Source organism: Miscanthus floridulus, chromosome 2, assembly GCF_019320115.1.
Source record: "Miscanthus floridulus cultivar M001 chromosome 2, ASM1932011v1, whole genome shotgun sequence".
Classification (NCBI taxonomy): Eukaryota; Viridiplantae; Streptophyta; class Magnoliopsida; order Poales; family Poaceae; genus Miscanthus; species Miscanthus floridulus.
Window position 1 is genome coordinate 167,589,667 of NC_089581.1, and position 23,392 is coordinate 167,613,058.

Below are 23,392 nucleotides of genomic sequence, written 5' to 3' on the forward strand. Positions count from 1 at the left end.
TCGCGCACACCCGCCGAAGGCCTCGAGTATGAAACGCCATCCCGCCAAGAGCTGCTATGAGCCGAGTCTCGACAAAACCTCAAAGAGAGCGCTCACACTCTCCCTGAGGCTCGGGGGCTACTGTCGGGTACCACGAGAAGGGGTCCCCTAAGTGACGATCGAAAAAATCGCTCAGACCCCGTTAGAGTCAAAGCCAAGGGACAATTGTTGACCAAACCATGGCCATGTCTAAAGCCACCTACTCTCTGCCTCGCTAGAGGCCTCGCATAGAAGGCCTCGGCTGGCCTACCAAATCTCCATCCTCGCTAGAGACCTCGCACGGAGGGCCTCGGTCGAGGAACTAATTTTCCATCTCACCCAAGGCCCCACGCGAAAGGCCTTGGCCGAGGAACCGATTTCCATCTCGCCCTGAGGCCCCGCGCGTACAGCCTCGGACAAGACACCGATTCTCCGCCTCGCTCAAGGCCGGCTCGATAAAACAACCCTATCGCTTCCGCCTCGACCAACTTCCCAGACAAGACATCACATCCGACCGGCGCGTTCGACTGCTCCCACGATATCAGCCAAATGACGGCTCGACACGGCAGCGTGGCCGACTAGACGCCAGTCACATCGAAGCCATGCCGCCTGAGATAGGACTGGACAGGGGTTACCAACCACTGTGCTCCATACTATGCCCATGACTGGTGCCTGAACTACACTGTGCTACCTAATCCCTGCTCTAGAAACAACGTAGCGTGTGGAGTCAAGTCTGAGTTACTATAGCCTCAGAACCAGTGCACGGAACCAACTATTCCCTCCATGCCTCGGTAGTCTACTTCAGGGTCCCGACAACCTCAGGATTCATGCCTGTCGAGCCCCCTACGACGGCTCGGCTTCGGCACCAGCTAGGCCTTGGCTCCTCATGCAGACAACGCACAGCAACTAGCACATCGCTCACTGGGCCCTGCGTCCCACAATCACTAGAGCTCACACGTCGCACAAGTTCAGGATGTGGCCAGACGCATTGCTCCAGCACTTCAAGGGAAGGACCACTCCATCAACCATGCCCCCATAGTAATAGGCTATAGGGCTCGAACATGCTACCTCTGTTCGCACGATGCCGCATAGCTAACACATGTATCACCCCTGTCCCCCCTTCAACTATAAAAGGGAGGGATTTGGGCCGTTTCAAAGAGACAAGTTCATGAGGTAGACGAACGCACACTCGACACTCTGTAATGCGCACGCTTCCCCACTGCCTGAGATCAACATCTCAAGCAATCCACACCGCTCCATGTAGAGACTTGGGACTAGCTCCCTCTCTCGCCCTGCTTGTAACCCCCCTACTACGAGCATTTCAGTGCAAGGAATACAAGATCGATCTCTCAGACTGGACGTAGGGCACTCATTGCCCGAACCAGTATAAACCTTGTGTCTCTTTGCATCACCATCTAGGATTAGGGGCACGCAGTACATTTTTCCTAGTTGGTTGAGGGCCCGCCGGTCCAAAACACCGACACCGCTCTAGCACATCATCCCTCGTTGGCCTCCCCATGCTCTCCTAGGTGTCGTCGTTGTCACCCTTGAAGTCAAAGCCCGGGTGGGTCCTCTCCTTGTAGGGCTAGATGCAGTGCACTTTGAAGCTCGCCGCCACCAGTCCGTCGTTAATCTCCATGCCTTTTATCAGGTTGAGGAGCTCCCTCACCTGCTCCATGTCAGCATTGCTCGGCTTCTTCGACCAGCTCTTTTGGCTCTCTAGGATGTGGTCGACGTCGCAGCGGATTACAGGATGGCTCTGCTTCATGTAGAACCACCTAGCGTTCCACCCCTTCAGTGAAGTATTCAGTGGTATAGTGATGTACTAGCTCACCATCCCATCCTGGAGTTGTAGATATATGCCACCGACCACCTTGGAACCACCGCCACCCTTCTTCTTCAACCAGAATAGGTGTCTGAAGAGGTTGAAGTGTTGAAGAACCCCCAGATATGCTTCGTAGAAGTGGATAAAGATCAAGATGTGCAAGATGGTGTTTGGGTGGAGATTGCACAGACTAATTACCTAGAACTCCAATAGGTCCCTTAGGAAAGGATGAACAGGAAATCCCAACCCACGCTAGAAATAATCCTCAAACACCACTACTTTATCAGTATGAGGCATTAGGAAGGGCTCACCGCTGGCTAGCCGCCATCCGGCGGTGACTCGGTCAGAAAGAACGCCCGCCTCCACCATCCTATTGATCTCCTGCCTCCCCCATCCTCGATGGCACCCATTCCTCATCATAGCTGGCTACGACGATCGCCTTCTTCGGTTTCACAACTCCCTTCTTCGACACCATTTCTCAGATCTAATTCGAGATTGGCGGCGGAAGCGCGTATGAATCTAGAAGTGTGATAGCTGAGGAGGAAGACAAAGTGGCAAAGTGGCAAAGGTAGGAGCGTGGGGGTGCGGTGGCGTAGTTATAAAGTACTCCCCCCACCTCTTTGCATTCAAGGGTTTTTGGGAAACCGCTCTGCGATTTGTGCCTCTCCGAATTCTCTGGAATGGCATCGTGGGCCGCTACCTAGGCTTTCGCGTTACTATAGCCTATATCGCCCATTTATCTTCGCAAGTTGTTACTATTCATCGAATATTCACTAGACATCTCCGCCAACTGTTATGGCTCAGTAATTACTACTGTACAGCCGTTACTCCGGTTTTTCCTCCTGTGATTTATTTTCTCCAATATTTCCACTTGTGGCTCGGGGACTGCGTCATCATTATGTCTCGGTTCCTCACCGCATTAGGGTCTTTCTTCTGTTGACTGCTATTTCTGACCCTGGCACCATGTGACCACGTCACCTACTATTAGGCTCGAGGACTAAGTGGGCACACTTCACCTTGCGGTCAATGTGCTTTTCTCATCACTAGGCTACGTCCGAGGACTGGCTGTCTGCTCGGCTGGTCTTCTACTTTTCTCCTTCTATGGACCCTAGGCACCATATGACTGCGTCACCTACTATGAGGCTCAGGGACTAAGTAGGCACACTTCACCTCACGGTGAGTGTGTTTGCTTTAATCTGGAAGACTCCGTGTGTCTTGAAGCTAAAGAAGATTATCTCTCTTTCTCGTGGTTGGACTCTAAGTGGGCACACTTGGTCCACTGCAAAGAAATTTTTGATTCTGAACTTGAGCTCCTTACATCCTTATGGTAAGCCATACTTGGGTCACACTACTCGGTGATGGTTCATGTTGCTCGGTGATGGTTCACACTGCTCGATGATGGTTCACTCTGCTCGGCGATGGTTCACTGCTACTCGGCGACTGGCTCACCACTGCTCGGCAACTCATCATGGTGGTCGGACCATGAGTTTGACTGCTCGGCTTTGTTCGCACCTACTCGGACATGCTCAAGACGGCGTTGCACAATAGATATAAGGCACTTAAGGACTAGTTGTGGGGGGCATGACCCCGGATACCCACGGTAGACCACATGGGCTACGCCCCCAAGGGTGGCCCAACCAACAAGACGAAGCCTTGCGGGGTACGACGCTGCTCGGCGCCTCTCGCAAGACACCGGAAAGATATCCTAAAGATACTATGCGATCTGTTAGGATATGTATAATCCTATGATTCCTATAATCTGTTAATACTTTCTGGTCATCTCATAGATCTAACCGATTTGTAACCCTGCCCCCTGGGACTATATAAGACGGGCAGGGACCCCCTCTAAACTCATGCAATATCATACAATAGCCAATATAATCCAACAAACCGCGGGAGTAGGGTATTACGTCATACTGATGACCTAAACCTATCTAACTCATGTGTCTTTGTTGCCTTCTTGTTCTTGATTATACGCATCTCTGTCGATCAATCTACCTTCGTGGGATACCCCTCGGAGGACTGTCGATGAAATTCTGTCGACACTCTTCCTCATGTGTGACAACGGGTTCTATCGGATCCTGAATGATAGGTTACTCATGTTCATTCATTGTTATCACTGGGAGAACTAACAATAGGTGCTTGTCACTACAGTGTCCTGAACTGTTGGTGCAACATCAACAGGCAGCGAGAAAAATGGATCCTGAACCATCAGAGTGGGCATGTATGCCCTGCTTCTCTTCAAAATTAATTTCCCACGCTACCATGCTCCCCATGACCATATCATCCTCTAAGAACATAGTGTATCTTATTTCTATAAACTTCGTATGTCTGTTAGGACAATAGAAGCGATAACCTTTTGACTTTTCTAGATAGCCAATGAAATGGCAACTGACTTATCTTGGAGTCTAGCTTCCCTATATTTGGGTTAAAGACTTTAGCCTCAGCTGGACTGCGCTTCGTTTGGCATCTTTCTTTATTTTCTTAACATACTTTCTTTTTATGCAATCAATGCATTATTCTAAATCTGAAAATTCTAATGAAGAATTAATTTCTTAATCAATCGCTCTATTCTCTCCCTCGAAATATGGCCAAAACGACAGTACTGTAATTTCGATGATACATCATGAACTCACTTTCACTTATTTCTTGCATTCATAGATGAGGAGGCATTCTCGTTCTTAGTGCTCACAACATTCACATTCTCAGAAAGTGATAACAAATAAAGCTGGTCTTGTCAGAAAGCAAGACCAACATACTTATTATTAAACACAATCTGACATTTGCCATTACCAAAGTGGCAATCATATCCATCATCATCTAGAAGTGAAACACTTATCAAATTTCTACGCAAAGAGGGTACATAAAGGACATCTGAAAGCTGAAGTACAAAACCATCATCTAGTTCTAGAGAGAGATCTCCAATGGCTTCAACTTCAGCTTCAACTCCATTTGCAACTTTAATTCTTCTTTCTCCTCTTTGTAGGGTCCACCTCGTATGGAATCCCTGTAATAAATTTGCAACATGAATAGTTGCACTTGAGTCAATCCACCAAGTAGATTTTGCATAACTTAAATATAAGGACTTATCTATGAATGTAACAATGTCTTCACCTCTCTTCAAAAGGCTCTTTAGGAACTCTGGATAGTTCTTCTGGTAATGTCCATACTTCTTGTACCATTTGCATTGATCATTGTCAACTTGGGTATTGTTGTTCTTCTGATGGTGATCATTCTGAGGGGCTTTTCCTTGTGGTTTGGCATTCTTGTTAAAGTTCTTCCTTTTATTGTCCTTCACATGGTTGACGGAGTCACCATATGAGATCTTAAATCTCTCCTCTTCTTGCACATATATGGCAATGAGCTTCTCAATGTCCCATTTATCGGGCTGCATGTTGTAATTAATAATAAAGGTTTCATACTCTTTGGGCAAAGAAACAAAAACTAAATGAATCAGGGACTCATCTTTGAGCCCAAAATCCATTGGCTTGAGCTTGGATGCTGTGTTGCTCATCTTCAATATGTGCTCTCTTATCCCTCCATCAGAGTATTTCTCATTGAATAACTTCTTGATTAGGGTGCTTGCATAAGCCTTTGAAGAGACAGTAAACTAACTCTCCACTTTCTTGAGATACTCGGTGGTGGTGTCACAATCTGGGACTGATCCCCTTGTTGCATCTGAAATAGTGGATTTAACCACCATCAAGCACTTGCGATTCAAGATGTCCCACTTCTTACGATCAAGATCGTATTTTATTCTCAATTCTGTATGATCTCGCTGCCGAGCAGTGAAATCAGCATCAGTTTCATTCTCTGCCCTCACCAGGTCCATTGGCTCAGTAGGACACTGAAGAGGTAAGTGCTAGGTCATTCTCAGACAGCGAAAGTGCCAATTCATACTTCTCTCGCCATATGCGATAGTTGCCCCCCCTCAAGAGGTGGAATGTGCGAGATGAACGCTATAGGGTTGAGTCCTGAAAACAATGTCAGAGATAGTGAGAAAACATGACATAATAATTGCATGCCTTAATTTAACATTGGTCAAAATTAAAACATACAACATTCTTCTACATTAATTCTACATCACCGTTGGGCAGAAATAGAATTAATGCTTCAAATCTCATGGACAATTATAATATTGCTATATCAATGTTGGTCAAAAAAATAGCAATATCATAAATAAACTTAAATAAATATAACTACTCCTCCAATTTAATTTTTCTCGTTGGTTCCAATTGAAATTAGAGGATAAACATAATAATAATTTACTGAACAAAAAAATAATTGCTCTTCAAATTAAATCCTCCCGTTGGTTCAAATTTAATGAGAAGATAATAAGCATTAACTTCGTAGCGGAAACATGAAAGATAATCTTAAAATTAATATTATTAGAAGCATTTCTTTGTGCTTGACTACTCTCGTGAGGGTTCAAATTTAAATAGAGATATTAACTCAAAACTTAACAAAATTTATAAAAAGAATGCTTCTAAAAAGGATAAAACTTAAAATCAGTGTTTACTGTTCATTTTGGCCCGGCCTAGGAAACACAATCCGTGGCCCTATTCCATAATAGCAGTGCGCGGCCTAGCGAAAACATAGTGGCCCAGCGACATGCTTCGTGCAGCGCGCGCGCCCGCTCCCCAGCGCCTAGGCCGCAACCTAGGCCTGGGTCGGGAATCTCTTCACCTGCCTGGGCCTAAAGCAGGCTCGAGCGCTGTCAGCTGTCGGATCTGATCCGACGGTTCTCCATGCGCTGTGGCAGAATAAAAACCCCTCCCTGGTCACTCCTCCCAAACCCTAGAGCATTTGCTTTCTCCCTCCCCTCGCTTCCTTCTTAGCGCCGCACCGAGTGAGGAGAGCATCAGCGGTGGCCGTTGTAATAGAACCGACCAATTATACGAAATTAAGTAAGAAAATCATCCACGAGAGCAGATGATTTAGCAAACTTAAGCCCGTATAACCCGGTAGTCCGTGAAATCATGAAGGATTTTAAACCAACTTCCATTCCAGCCAAGATCGTAATAAGTTTAGCGGTCACCATCACATATTACATAAAAGTTCATAATCTTAGATACATCAGAGTTTTAACATAGTTATTACAAAACCAGTTCGAATAAAAGTAGCGGAAGTCATTTGTTCAAACTACACACACACTCACGCGGAGTTCAAATATAGTGCCAGCGAATGATCATCTCCATACAAAAGCATCAGACGAGACGTAAGGAATGACCATGCCCATGGTCCTAAGCATCACCCATCGCAGGATACAGGTAGTTGATACAGTAGCCGTAATACATCTGCCCCATCTGCAACAAGTGGTAATAAAACCCTGAGTATAAGAAGGTACTCAGCTAGACTTACCCGACATAACCGAAAATAAGTGACACCAAGGATTATGAAGGGCTTTATAGTAGGGTAGCTGACTCATTTGCAAAAGGAGCATTTTTAGCATTTCAAGAACCTTTCTAAAAGCATTATTGTCAAGTTAATTGTTATTAACCTGTCGACTAGATTGGCACCTATACTAGAGCAAACATGTGATTAAGCAGATAATGATAACCAATGATCATTAAACAACTTCCATACTATCATATTCATTATAACTGTTCAAGTGTTCCATAAACATTTACTACGATAAAGTAACTCAAGTCAAGTGCTCACTATCCAGGAGCGATGGCGATTCGAATCGATTCCTAACCAGCTGGTGATTTATTCCTTACACAAACCTCACTCACCCGCTAAAGTGAGATATTGATCACCGAGTCAACTTTCCTAGGTATCTCGAGTTTGCCAGGAACCACATGTACCCTGGGGGCCGACCGACTGTACTTTGGTCTTATCATCTCGCCCCCGTGTCCTACCACACCTGCTCCGGCACAGTGCGCTGCGGGCAATCTACTCGGCCCGAAAAATCTCCCAGCTTCGCGGATCGGAAAGTACTTTATCCGGCCAGCTAAATGTAAGGCATGCGTTCAACATGACTCGAGGCCCAACAACGGTCGGTCCTTAATCGACACAGACAGAAAACACTACAGTCCAAAACTCTGCAAGTCTCCGTCTGGTCTCAATTTCATTTAACACTTAGTTATACCATGACCTCATAGTCATCCAAGCAGATCCAGGTGACCACCTATAGCTCGTAGGTGATAGGAAATCACCCGACTTCTACCGGTCTAAGCCAGCTAAGCATTGACTCGACTGCGGATACCCGGGTAACAAGGATATAGTATAACAAAGGTAAACAAGGTATAATGCAGCAACGGTTGCAAACAACTCCTGAACGTAATGCATCAATTAAAGTAAGCATTTAATTAAATAATTGCAAACCAGGAGAAAAATGCTCCGGGGCTTGCCTCTCTCGAAGGAGCTCGGACGGTGATCGGGGCACTCCGAAAGTTCCTCAACGTCCTCCTCGTCGGCTTCTGGCACTTCCTATGGCTGCACCTTAAACTGCTCCTCGGGCTCCTCGAGTATGACGACTGGGTTCTCGGTTTGCGATCCTGTATGATGCAATATGCGTAAGTGCTTATGCAATCGCTGCATCGGATGAGATGAATACAAGGGATATGCTTAAATGCAAGGTAGTCAACATCATCCAAGAAAATATACTACAAGCACATGTCATCTACTGCATTCTCTTCTACTACTAATATGTTAAGTAAACATATCTTATTAAATGCTTCAAAGATACACCAAAGCTTTGCTAATTTCTTAAACACATAAAGCAATGCTTAATTAAACCCTAATTAATAATAGGTTTGAATAGCAACCTCTATTTTTATTGCTTAGAAAAATCTTAGAAAATTACCATAGCACATTACTACCCTAAGTAGTCTACTATCAGATTTTCATGGTATTTGAATGAGTGGATTAGCCTACACAAAAATAACAAGCTATGGCAGGATTATGAACATAAAAATACTTTGAACTGTGAAAAGTGTCAAACAACAGAGTTAGTATTTTTCCTAGGTTCTTCATAGCATACAATGATTGTACAAAAATTATCACATGCATGTTTTATACAAAGTTTGCTCTCTAGCTAAAATAACAAAAATCAGCCATTAAAGGTACTTGAACTACACCTCAAAATTTTCCCACAGCACCTGCATGAAACATATTTTTCCTACGAAGTACATTACATAAGAAGATTAACAAACTTAGAAATCATATTTTTCTGAAGCCTATAGATTTTTCTACATATTTTTCAAGTTATCAGCAATATACATGATTAAATAAAATCCTACAGCAAAGTGTCTCAAAAATGACATGCAATAATTTTTCCAAGTAGATCTGATGATAAGTAACCTAGATAAATTTATTTCAATAGATTTGGAGCAAATTTGAGTACCCAAACATTTTCCAAACCATTTCTATTTTCAAATAATAAAGAAAAATGAAAAACAATTCATTCAATCGCTACTGGGCCAACCCGCTGAAATCAGTTGGCCCACGGCCACTTTTGGCCTATGCGGCCCGAGCACAAGGGAGGGGGAAGACGGCCCGGCAGGCGTCGGCCCACGGCCTGGCTTGGCTGAGGCAGAGGCCACGCTGTCGCGGCGACGCGGCTCGGCCACGATGCCGGCGGCCATCTCTAGCCGAGACAAGGCGAGCTAGTGGGTGCATGCGATGTGCGAGAAGATGGGAAATGCGGTAGGGTAGCTAGGTGGGACTGGAGAAGAGAAGGAAGGTGACTTCCATGGCGGCCGAGCACGGCGGCACCATGGCCATCGGTGGCGAGGCTTGAGACGGCTCTACCTGAGCTCGGCAGTCAGCGCAAACGCGAGCACGACTTGAAGGAGAGCAAGGCGGGGCTGTGGGCGCGTGCTTGCTGGCCGAGGTGGAGGAGCCGCGGCGGATTTCACCGGCGGGTGCGTGGGCACGACGAGAGGCAGAGTTGGGGCGCTCGGCTCTGGCGGAGAGGAGAGGCAGCGTAGGAATGAGCCAGCGAGTGCACTGGCTTTGGTAGGGTGTAGGCGGGCGCGTGGGCGCGGGCGCAGGCTGGCTGCGATGCGCGGCGGCGTCGACGGCGCATGGCCAGCCACGTGGCGGGCAAGCTCTGCCGTGGTCGGGCGCGCGGCGCGGCGCGTCAGTGGGCAGGCGTGTGGAGGCAGGCCAGGCGCGGCGCGGTGCTGGGCTGGGCCGAGCGAGGCCAGGCACGCGCGGGAGGCTAGCTGGGCCGGCTTCGGCCGTGGGCCAGAAGCGAGGCGGCGGCCCGCGAAGGAGAAAAAGCCCTTTTCTAAATATATTTTCAAGGAATTTTTAAATGCCATCTTTCAATTATTATTTTGAGCAAGAAAATGACATCTTTTGAAAATGTACCAAAAATAAAGTTGATTAGAATTTAATTCTCTACAACTTTGCTGTTATGACCAAAGCCAAATTCTATTGTAGATTTTGAATTAAAAAATCAAAGTCAATGTTTAACTCCAAACCCTAATTTTTGGAAAATTACTTTGGAAGCAAAATTTTGAATTAATTTGAATACAAACCTTGCTCCAAAAATTGAACTAAACATTGCTAGATGATTTACAATAGTAGCCAAACATGTTTTACTAACCTAGCAAGCAAAATCAGGGAAAAACAACTCTTAAACAGGTGTATGCAACATTTAGGTTTCACACATGTTTCAAATGTTTCGAAGCAGTGTTTCAATTGTTATTTACATGATTAGGCATGTGTGATTAGAATGCTTGATGATGCATGATATGCATGATTTGCAGTGCCTAAATACAGGCATAACACCGGGGTGTTACAGACATCCATGGCCCCCTCACCGGTGCGCGCGTTCTCCTGAGGGTGAGCGCGTCGCTGTCGAGCGGCCTTGCGTCGGTGCCCTAAGTCCGAGCCACTGTGGTGGCACTCTTTGCTCGATGGCATGAGGCTTGGCTCATTCTCCCGCGTGGCGGTGGGGCTTTCTTCCCGCACAACGGCAGTGCGATGGCGGTCGAGGAGCCCTGGTGAGTCCCTCTTCTGACCCGTCCATGTTGTTTAGAGTTAGGGTTTTGGGTTTGCTCGGGATTTGGTATTTCTAGGGTTAGGTTTAATCCGAATCGAATCACCTCCTTCTTAATTCTAACCTAAATTCTAGATCTATGCCTAAACCTTGCTTCGATACCAATGATAAACATAGTGGATCATCTAGACATAGATCTAGCATGTACAACCTTATATACGAGATAAAAATTTCCTAGAACATGATCTAGAGAGAGAGAGGAAGGAAGGTGAGATGTCATCGACCATCCATGGGCTTGGAGGAAGAGCTCGACTGTAGCCATGGCGAAGGTGATGCGGTCCAAGTCGGCGGTGTCACGGTGACGGTGTTGAGGTCAGTCGCGGTGCAGTGGTGACACAGAGGCAACGGTGAAGACGATAGTGGAGCCTTCCCATCGCTGGCTGCGCCCCTCACTAGATTGGATTGGGTTTGTTGGTGGGTATGGCTACTCACGGTGAACCTCGTACTGAGAGCCGGTGGTCTCCAACTCTCTTTATAGTACAATGCGACAGGGGCCCACCCACCATGTAGGGCTGGGTGCCCCCGATCAGGGCGCAAGGTCAAGGCCCAACTCGACTGTTGGACCGAAGCTAAAGAGATCAACACTAACACCGAAAACCCTCTCTTGAATTCGATCCTAGTACGCCACTTTGCTTCAGATTGTTCAGAGCACTGCCATGCAGTTGGTGTGGATGCAGGCTCCTAGGGGAGAGATCTAGGCTAGAGATCGTCAGGGATGCAGGCACGCGCTACAGCTGGTGGGTGCTGACCACGTCAACTGCTTCATCAAGTCCTTCCTCCTAGATGAGCAAATTGGGTCAGGCGTAGGCCAAAAGTAAGAAGCGGCCTTGGAATTCGTGTCGAGGCCCAGTAATAAACAAAGGCCTGCTCGCAGTCGCAAGTGGTGGTTGCATTGCTAGTCGCAATGAAGCGACGCCAACTGTAATGTAATTTCTATATATTAAGGTAGTTTGGTTTGGCCACCAACCACAGCGTCCACGTCGCCCCAAATTCCCTGGTCGTTCAACCTCGCATTTCACTACTCAGATCGCTTGAAGCGGATTCTCGCCTATAGCCACTTCTTTTGCTTCTGGTTACCTTCTATTATTTCTTGTCCGCTTCTCCCTGGTTCTCTTCACAGCCACCGGCTTCTCTCCGGAGTCAGCGCTGACTAATAAATTTAGGGCTTCCGCTTCTCGTCTCCAGATTCTTCCCCTTTCTCTCCGACTCGCCTCGGCCATCTGTCGCTTCGCCTTCCCTTCCTCGCGCTCCACCTTCACCTCCGCGTTGCGTGGCCACTGGCCGGGTCTGCTCTACCCTTCGCATCCATCGGCACTAACTCCCCTGCGGTGGATCCAGCCGTGGTTGACCCCCATTGCTGTGACCATGGACCTTCCCTTTCCTCCCTCCTCCCTGTTCCTCAGGGTTCCCAAAACCCTAGGTCCATCGCATCAGTGTGCACTAACCTCCGACCAGTGTAGCTGGCATTGGAGCCTTCAGCTTTGATTCTATATGGGGGGGTCTCCCGCTGGTCCTCCAAGGGCGGCGCGCCTGCTGGGCCCTCACCGTGCTGCCTTCGTTCTTCTCTGGCCGACAGGTGCTTCGGTGGGTTCTCTGTGCTTGCTTCGCGGCCTCCCTCTCTCCCCGTGAGGCGGCGCACCGGCTGAGCCCCTGTGTTGGTCGTGCATGGTGTGTAGGTGGGCCTCGATGGTGCTGCGGTTGGCACGGAGCAGTCTCAGGTGCTCATGTTTCCTCTTGTTTTGTGATTTTGCTTTTGTATCTCTAATTTCTCCTGGCGTGGATTTGGATTCCTCTTCTACTATTTGGCCTATAATTCCTGCAGCTTCATACCCGTTGCTCAAGGATTTGCCATTAATTTTTTCCTTCAGCTTGTGATGAAAATTCCAGACCCATTGCTCAAGGATATGAACTGATGTTCATTCGCTTGTGAGGTACTAGGCATGACCTGCTACTTATATTGTGCAATTTCTGGGTAACCCAGTTGTCAGCATGCCTTCAAGCTCCAAGTTGATGAACAGCTGATGATTGGTACGTTTCTGAGGCCTATAAAAATCCTGCCTTCATTCAAAAAAGATAATCTTCTTTATTGCAACAAGAGAAATTTTACAAACCTTTAAAAGAACATGTTGGTTTGCAAGGCTTACGTTCAGTTCTAGGTAGAGGAGTGCAAGACTTAATATGGTTCAGTTCCAGGTACAGCCATATAGGACTTAATATGGTTAGGTTCTGTCCTTTAGTTTCATATATCCAAATCTATCTTTTGACTAGTGAAATGAACTAGAACTCTGAAACTCTATCTGTACAGTCTTACATACCATGATCTGTCGGGAACTTTTTTTTGGTAGCTTAGCAAATTTTTACTATGACAAAACCTAAAACTTTAGTTTATATAGCTAGGTGCAATTATGTGAGATGAACATCCGTATCTGAATTTTACTAACTCAATGAAATGCCTGCAAAGTTTATCCTTGTTTTTAGTGTGACGTTCCTTGATTAAGCTTTGGACATATATGCATATATTTCTTAGGCCTCTAAAACTGTTAAAGGTTTCCTTTGTTATCTTCTTTGCCTATGATCTAGGGCCTTTGCCTTGCAGTCTTCTATGGCTCTGATGATAGCTGACATATCCATATTCCACCTGCATAGTCAAAACATCTTTGTATTGTGCTTTTTTCTTTGCCATGGCCTTTGTTTGTGATGAACTTGCGCATTTTTAGTTGCCACTGTCTGTGATTAAATGTGGCTCATGTCTGCTTGTCATTCTAATGTTTTCTAACAATTTTTTCCCTCTAAACACGTTTGCCATTTGCAGTTTGCCATTTTCCCCTTCTTTAGCCTGTGATAAAAATTACATATCTTTTGCTCAAGGATATGATCTGATGTTCATTAGCTTGTGAGGCACTGGCAATGACCTGTTACTTAATTATGCAATTTCTTCGAGTAACCAATTTTGTCAACATGCCTAGAAGCTCCAAGTTGATGACCAAATGATGATTTGATTGACAGATTACTGAGGCTCTTCTTATTAAGGCAGTTTGGTTTGGCCGCCAACCACCACGTCCACGTCGCCCCAAATTCCCTCGGCCGCTCGATCTAGCGTTTGACGGCTCAGATCGCTTGAAGCGGATTCTCCCAACATTGATTTGGATTCCTGTTCTATGGTTTGGACTATAATGGCTGCAGCTCCATACCCGTTGCTCAAGGATTTGCCATTTGCCATTAATTTTTTCCTTCAGCCTATGATGAAAATTCCATACCCGTTGCTCAAGGATATGAACTGATGTTCATTCGCTTGTGAGGTACTAGGCATGACCTGCTACTTATATTGTGCAATTTCTGGATAACCTAGTTGTTAGCATGCCTTGAAGCTCCAAGTTGATGAACAAATGATGATTGGTATGTTTCTGAGGCCTATAAAAATCATGTCTTCATTCAAAAAAAAAATCTTCTTAATTGCAACAAGATAGATTTTACAAACCTTTAAAATAACATGTTGGTTTGCAAGACTTACGTTCAGTTTCAGGTTGAGGAATACAAGACTTAATATGGTTTAGTTCCAGATACAGGAATATATGACTTAATATGGTTAGGTTCTATCCTTTACTTTTATATATCCAAATCTATCTTTTCATAGTGAGATGAACTAAAACTCTAAAACTCTATCTATACAGTATTACATACCATGATCTGTCAGCGAACTTTTTTTTATAGCCTAGCAAATCTTTACTATGACAAAACCTAAAACTTTTGTTTGTACAGCTAGGTGCAATTATGAATTTTACTAATTTAGTGAAATGCCTGCAAAGTTTGTCCATGTTTTCAGTATGAGGTTACTTGATCAAGCTTTGTACATATATGCGTATGTTTCTTAGGCCTCTAAAACTGTTAAAGGTTTCCTTTGTGATCTTCTTTGCCTATGATCTGGGGCCTTTGCCTTGCAGTCTTCTGTGGCTGTGATGATAGCTGATATATCCATGTTCCACCTGTAGAGTCAAAACATCTTTGTATTGTGTTGCCACTGGCTGTGATTAAATGTGACTCACGTCTGCTTGTCATTCTAATATTTTCTAACAATTGTTTCCCTCTAAACACATTTGCCATTTGTCGTTTGCCATTTTCCCCTTCTCTAGCCTGTGATAAAAATTTCCATATCTTTTGCTCAAGAATATGATCTGATGTTCATTCGCTTGTGAGCCACTAGGCATGACCTGTTACTTAATTATGCAATTTCTTCGAGTAACCCATTTGTCAACATGGCTAGAAGCTCCAAGTTGATGACCAAATGATGATTTGATTGACAGATTACTGAGGCCTCTAAGAATCTTGTCTTCCTTGTCTTCGTTGAAAAAAATGCAGACCTTTTATATTGATCCATGTTTATTTTTTTCCTCATATTTATGAGGCTTACCAATGCCTTCGTCCATTTAGTTGTGCGCTACACCTTTTCCCAAATTTATTGCAGTACTGCTTCTAGATAGAAATTGTAACTCAACCATCAAGTTTGTTCGTCGGTTTCTAATAAGGTCAGCTCTTGTTGCCTACAACAAAATACAACTGCTTATGATTTGGGCTCTAAAGTTAGCCGAACTATTCATGTCTATGCTCATTTAAGATATAGGTGGACACATGTTTGTTTCAAAACTGACCTTTAAATATAGGAGCTCATACTTTGAAAAGAAGAGCTTCATAGGCTGCATGCTTGCCACATAAGTTTTACCTTGTCAATTCTTGTTGGTCTTAGTTCATCTTTCTTTTGTCTTCAGGGTCTCAGGTGACATGTGGTTAGATTTTTCTACCATATGTTTACATTTTAAAGACATGTGGTTAGATTTTTTTTTCCAGGTTACAACCGCCAACCTAGGCCTCTTCATGACATGATTTGTTGATGACAGTTTCCGATGGAGAATTTGATAATTTCAGAAGAAGATTGGTCATGTTTCTTCATCGTTGGTATGTTCATAGCCCTCTTCTTCTCAGTCGTCCCTATTTTAGGTTCTACGGAGGTGCTTTCTCTCTAAAATTATGCGAATAGATTGACTGATTAGACAATGTGCATATGTTATCTCAAAGAAAGGACAGTGACAAAATTTACTAGCAGTTAGTTCTTTGATCTATCATGTGTCTATATTAAACTTTTAATATTGTTTCCATACAAAGATTAAATATTTTTTTACCAAGTGTCTTAAGCAGCTAATTTGTCGGCGCACGCGAGGGCGTCATGCACTACTTAAAATTAAAGCAGCGGAGCGGCAATGATCTGCATGCAGACAGACGCCCCACAGCCACAATCATGCAGCGTTGGGAGTACAGAAGCGTCGCTCGGAACTTGTTTGTTGGTATGTATGTACAATAATGTTTTGTACAATAATGTCTGGAAAAATGAACTTGTGGAGCTAAAATTCAGAGAGCTGTCTCTGTCTGGTGCCGTCACCCGTGATGCGCACAGTCTGTCTCTGTTCTTTCTTCTGGCTCAGCCCCAAGACGTACTTGTACTTATCGGGGGTGTTTAAATTCAACGACTAAAGTTTACGGATGTCAACGCCACATCAAGCGTTGGACAGTAATAATAAAATAAATTACATAAGTTCTCGGTCTACGAGATGAAATTATTAAGCCTAATTAATTCATTATTAGCATATATTTACTGTACTACCATATTATCAAATCATTGATCGATTAGATTTAAAAAAATCATCTTATAAATTAGTCCCAATCTATACATTTTATTTTATAATTAGTCTATATTTAATAGATCATGCATGTGCCAAACACAGCCTGACTGCCCTTTTCACAAGGTTCTATTCACATTCCAGAATTCTTGTGATGCTGTGCTGATGGAGCAATAGTCGCTGACAGCCCACCTGTGCAGCATGTAGCAGCCTAATGCTCAGTCCAATTGTGGCTGCCGTATCCGTATCTTATTATCCTCCCTTTACATAACATCATTCTTTTGGTGAACACGCATCTCTTTCAGCAAAGAAAAGAAAAAGAAGTTTAAACAAAGGGGAGTACAGAATTCTTCCCGTGGCCGCCACTCTCATCTGTAATGCTGTGTTCGACGTATCTGCGATGGCCACGTGTAAGAAATCGCCTGCATAGGCCCCACCATCGGACGGTCCCCCTTAACTCTGTCAACATCATCACCGTCCGCCATCAAAGCCCCCCTTCCCAATATAAGCTGTTCCGTCCTTTAAGCTGACCATCGCCTCCCGCTCTCTTGCTACTTGCACTTGCACACTCTGGCTGCCAACAGAAGGTAGCTCAGTGCCACCAACCAGAGCCAGAGCCATGGGGGGCAGCCTGAGCCTCGTGCCGGTGCTCGACTACTTCGCCCGCCGCGAGTGCCTCGGCGCCGGCCTCCGCCAGAACGCCGTCACGCTCCCGTACCCCGACGGCGGCGCCGGTGCAACCTGCACCGTCCAGTACTGGGCTCCACAGGGGGAGCCGCAGCTCCCGCCGCTCCTACTGGTCCACGGCTTCGGTCCCCGGGCCGCTTGGCAGTGGCGCTGCCAGGTGGGCCCGCTCTCGCGCCACTTCCACGTCATCGTCCCCGACCTCCTGGGCTTCGGCGGCAGCTCGTACCCGTCCGAGACGACGGCGCCGCCGCCGACGGAGGCGACGCAGGCCGCGGTCCTCGCGGCGCTGCTGGACGCGCTGCCCGGGATGGAGGGCCGGCGCGTGGCCGTGGCGGGCACCAGCTACGGCGGGTTCGTGGCGTACTGGCTTGCGCGCGCCGCGGGCGCCGCGAGGGTGGGCCCCGTGGTGATCGCGAAGCTCCGACCTGCTGAAGACGGCCGCCGACGACAGGGCGTTCCTGAAGCGCGCCGGCGAAGGGTGGGGCGGCGTGGACGAGATCCTCCTCCCCGCCGAGCCCGCCGCGATGCGGAAGCTCCTGGAGCTGGCCTCCTACCGCCCGCCGCCGCGGCTGATGACGCCGGACTTCCTGCTCCGTGACTTCATCCAGGTGCGGGTGCGGTGCATGTGCTCACCGGAATCTTCCTCCTTGACCGTTTCTTTGGTACCGGGTGTCAACGTCAGAGTTTTTGATCCTATAGTCTAGAATTGTTCGTCTTTTCAGTAGCATTACAAAACAAAAGGTCAAAGTAACATGGATAGGCCGGCGAGATACCTAACCCACCATTAATCCAGTGCCCACGTCTAGAAGTTCCGGACAAATCGGGTGCGACGCAACACCGCATTCTGCAGTAGTAAAGCAACATTGCTACTAGTAGCTAGTAGCATAACATGTAAATCTTGCATTTTACTTCCTCAGTTCTAAAGTAAGTGGACCTCGCGCTTCTCTTCGGGAGTCAATTTTTAAAAAAAATTAGGCCTTTCGTCAAAAAAAAAGCCGAAACACTGTTTCGATTAATTTATTCCGACTGAAAAAAAAAACAAGCTAAAAAATACGGATTACAAGAGAAACGAACATGATCTTAATTAACAAGCATACATATACATAGAAAATAGTATCAATATATCTCTCTAAATGAGTTTATTATAAAATGTATTTAATAATTAATACTGGTTATGTATTATAAATATCAGATTTACTCAAATGTAGTTGTCTGATATTTTGCTTTCTTGTTAGTCAATTTTCACAGAACATCACATGTATACCGTCGGAACATCACAAAATATATCATAGAACATCATATGTATTTTACTAGCTGCCTGAGAACATCACATAACATTAAAATACATACATCACATATGTATTACTTGAACATCTTAAAAAAAACATCATAGAACATCACATGTATACTACATAAACATCACAACATTATAGAACATCATATACTACGTGAATATTATATGTATATTACTTGAACATTATAAAGTACATCACAGAACATGACTGATGATTAAGCAAACCATCAGTCACCTGCTATAGAGATAGACCCTATAAATATTTATGTATTTGGTTATTTTTTGAAAGACTTCTGGACAGACCAGATGAGTAATTATTTTTTGTACTGCCTGTGGCCTTCAAAAATGCAATTCTAATATAGTGTCATGTTTTAGTACTTAAGTTTGATCAATTATAGATTAAAAAAATATCTATTTCTATTATACCAAATAAATACTAGAGTAGCACGTACTTTTCGACATTGTAACTCGTCGGTCGTTAATTGTCATGTTTATTTGGCTGATAAGTCATAGCTAAAAGAACTATTAACTAATTTGTTGTAAAAAAAATACTATTCATTCTCTTCTGTGAGTGGGCATGGATGTCGCGTGTCCACTGGTCCAACCAGTTCAGCAGCAGCAAAGTACTGAACTTTTTTTTACATGTCATATGTCAGAAACTTTTCACGGAGAACAGGGAGCGGCTTGTTCATATCCTGAAGGGGATTACGGTCGGCACTGATAAATTCCAAGTGACACCAATATCTCAGGTACTGTTACATTAAAACGCAGGTTGTCTCGCGCTATCAGATGACGCTCTGGCGAGCTTGTGTCTGTGAGCCTGTGACTAAACTTTAGCCATGCTCGTGCGTGCGTTGTGTAGGAAGTGCTGATTGTATGGGGAGACCACGACCAGCTGTTCCCGATGGAGAAGGCGTTTGCAGTTCAGAGGTGGAGGGTTTCTTCACACACACACACTTTGGCATGCACTCTGCAAAGCCCATTTTTTCCCCCTCAAACAGATGGCTGGTCGTCAGCCCGTGCTAAGTTCAGTAACACTGACTGTCTTGTAACATTGTGCTGTCATCACTCATCAGGGCTCTGAACGGGAGCACTAGACTGGAGGTCATAAAGAATACAGGCCACGCTCCTCAGCTGGAGGATCCTGCTCGCTTCAACAAGATCATGCTGGACTTTCTGCTCGCTTCTCACAAGCCTGATCCATCGGTTAATCCTAGCTCGCAGTGAGGTGCATTGGTGATTGGTTAATGGTAGCCGATTCGATTGTTTGTAATAAGATCGTTGGACAATTCAGTACATTCAATGGCACAGATTTCAATGTCACTTCTCCTATATAGCAACTCCCGTTTAATGTTCATATACCAGTATATACGAAACAGTTACCTGTCCATGATAGCAGGATCCTGATGACCTAACCCGAAGCCTAAAGGTCCAACGACCCAAACAAAAGCTGAATTTAGATTGTCAGTTTGTTTGTTCTTCCGCTGCTAGCAGGCCTGCTCTTTCTATTATTCGGCAGGACTGAAAAATACTGTTTCGGCTGATTATTGTGAGAGGAAAATACTGTTTTAGCAAGACGTGAATAGTGATTTTATAAGTTGGCCAGCTGGCAATCAGCCAGCCAGCCAACCGAACACGGCCTATGATTTCTGTCTATGAAAGCTCCTTTGACTCCAGCCCCATAAGCTATTCTTTCAACAGCACCTGCGCCTACAAGATGACTATTGCTATTATTTTTCATTGCCATTCTTCTTCCTACTTCGAGGGGGTCTGTAAAGAGAAGAAATGGAAAAAAAAGAGCTAAAGCCAACGCGTAGTAGAAGAAGCTGCGAGAGTTCAGCATGCAGCAGCCACGGCTGACTGACGTAGCACATGCACGCGGATCAAATTTTTTACATTTTAGTTATTTTTTTAAAAGTTTCTCACAAATCGGCGCCAGCGTCTCTGGCGCCGAGCTTCTGGGCACGGTAGATGACATGGCAGCTCGGCGCCAGTCACTCTGACATCGAGCTCGGCGCCGTAGATCTTGGCGCCGAGCTCGGCGTCGTAGATCTTGGCAATCGTAGATCTTGGCGTCGAGCTCGGCGCCGTAGATTTTGGCGTCGAGCTCCTGGGCACGGTAGATGACATGACAACTCGGAGTGTACCTGTCGTCGTACCACATGTCCAAGAACCTATTGTGGGTTCTAGGACGAAGGAGTGGAAGATCCTCCATCGAATAAAACATAGTCTCATGTTACTTCACGAACACATGTACGCTCACCAAATTTTGAAAAACTTATTGATTATTACCTGCTCCAGCGCTATGAGACATCATCGGTGGGTCGCCTCGTACGTCGAGTCGAGTAGGTGGAATTGCTCCATCCTACCAAAAAAAGTGAATGAATTAGAATTTCAATATACAATGAAACATGAACTTAGAAATGTATAGGTAATTGAGACAAATACAAATATAAATTGAGACATGCATTCTTCCCTTTGGGTGGTGGAACCAAGTGCCAAGTCTTGTTCTGAACCAATGCTTGATGTTCAGCATCCATGGCCGAGACCCATTTTGGATCTTTGAGGGCTTCATTTACACTTGTTGGTTCCTCTGAAGTAGCGACTATAGCCATTCCCCCATCGAATAGTACCATCTGTGTATTGTTTGGGCTTCACAATGCCATGTTGGAGTCGAGTAGCAGGTCGACATGGTGGAGCACCAACTGGATGATCGCCACTGGATCCTGATGACATAGCCTGAGTCACAGTTGCCTCAGTTGCACCGGATCTGCTGGCATCCGCACCAGATCTCGCAGGCAAATCGACCCCAGGAGCCGAAGTCTCTTGATCCCCCCTGTGCGGATCTGAGTGCGAAGCCGCATCGCCCTCCGGAGAGATGAGCACGTCCGCGTTTGGTGCAGAAGATCCCGCGCCTAGGAGAGACGTCGGTGCTGAACCCATGTGCGACGATGTCCGCGATGATCCCAATGTTGATGCCGCCGCAGGTTGTCCGCCGGCGTCAGGAAAATCAGCCTGGGCACCCGTGCTGCTCCCCGTGCCGCGACACATGAAATGATAGGGGGCAGCACTACCTTCTTTGCTGGATCTAGCATCATTTTCGTCCGGATTTTTTTCTACAGCCTGTGAGCACACACGAGAACTCAAACCAGCATCAGTTGGGTTAGGAGAATCACAGTGCTTATCATGGATTAATGCCTCCCCAAATGACAGGATGGATTTAAGAGGATATCGTGTAGAATGCGAAGCTCGGCGCGAAGGCATGCACCAGCATTCGGATGAAGAGTGGAGAAAGGAAACACAGCCTCATCAAACACTACATCACGTGATATGTATATGCGGCCTTCACCTGGATCTAGGCACTTGAAACCCTTGTGAGAGTTGCTATAGCCAACGAACACGCAACGCTTGGAACGGAATTGGAGCTTGCGTGTGTTATATGCACGAAGATTAGGCCAAACAACGCATCCAAAAGTGCAAAGAAGGGTGTAGTTCGGCTCTTTGACCATAGAGTCGGTGGAGAGGAGTATCATAATTGATTACTTTAGAGGGCAACCGATTGATAAAAAAACATCGGTTTGGAAAGCTTCATCCCAAAATTTGAGTGGCATAGATGCATGGGCGAGCAAGGTGATGCCCATCTCCACGATATGCCTGTGCTTGCGCTCAGCGGCACCGTTTTGTTGGTGTGTGTGTGGGCAGGAAACAAAGTGATGAATCCCAACACGCTTAAAGAAAGAATTTAAAGATTGATATTCCCCTCCCCAGTCTGTTTGCATGGCCCGGATTTTTTTATCAAATTGCCTTTCTACTAAACTTTGGAAATCACGGAAGTGCTGAAAAACTTCGGATTTGTGGCGAATTAAGTAGATCCAGGTAAACTTGGAATGATCATCGATGAAACTAACATAATAATTGAATCGACCAACTGAAGTTGGGGCAGGTCCCTAAATATCAGAAAACACAAGCTCCAAGACACTAGTAAACACACTAGTTGACGTTGGAAAAGGCAGCTGATGGCTTTTGCCCTGTTGACATGCATCACACACTTGTTTATTGTTCACATCCTGAATAGAAGAAAGATTATGACTACGAAGGACTCGATTAACAATAGGAACAGAAGCATGCCCTAGCCGACTACGCCATAGGGACGCAGAGGGTTTGACAGCTCCAAGTGCCTGTTCATTGGACGATGATGATGATCTACTCGAAAAAGACTTGATAGGGTAGAGGCCTCCTTCAGCCTTGCCTGTGAGGAGTGTTTTCTTCGTTGCCAACTCCTTTATGAAAAAACAATCAGGGTGGAATTCAACAAAAGCATTATTGTCTCGAGAGAGACGATTTACAGATACTAAACTCTTGCTAGCATCAGGAACATGTAGAATATTAAGAAGATGAATTCTATGTGAGGGGGACTGCACAAAACCATGACCAACATGTGAGATCTCTATACCTGACCCATTGGCGGCGTGGACGTACTCCCCTCCATGGTACTTGTCACGGAGGGAGAGCTTCTCCAGATCGCTAGTGATGTGGTCCGTTGCCCCGGAGTCCATGTACCAGTTGGTATCTACTCCGTAGGAAGAGGTGACGTTGGAGGCGGATTTCTGCTGCTGTGGTGCACTGCCCTGGAACCTTTCGTCGTACCTCTTGTAGCAGCGAAAAGCTGGATGCCCTTCCTTGCCACAAACTTGGCAAATGAGACCTGCCTGGAAGGAGCTGGAGCTGCCTCGATTGAAGTTGTTGTTGCGGCCACCCTTCTGCTTGCCGCCGCCACGGCAAAGCCACCGTGGCTTCCACGGTTGGAGTTATTTCCACCGCGTCCACCACGAGACGCCAGGTTTGCAGAGGACTGGGATCCTCCACTACACATCTTGAGCATCTGT

The 23,392-nt window shown here is 45.8% G+C and overlaps 1 protein-coding gene across 1 annotated transcript; it reads left to right on the top strand.

Annotated features, from left to right (window-relative positions):
- The first annotated feature begins 17,041 nt into the window (after positions 1 to 17,041).
- Positions 17,042 to 19,889, top strand: LOC136535625 (uncharacterized). Its single transcript, XM_066527964.1, is given in 5 exon segments — positions 17,042 to 17,627; positions 17,629 to 17,820; positions 19,163 to 19,255; positions 19,369 to 19,436; positions 19,583 to 19,889. Coding segments are annotated over 5 exon segments (987 nt in total). The 5' UTR covers positions 17,042 to 17,144; the 3' UTR covers positions 19,734 to 19,889.
- The last annotated feature ends 3,503 nt before the right edge of the window (positions 19,890 to 23,392 follow it).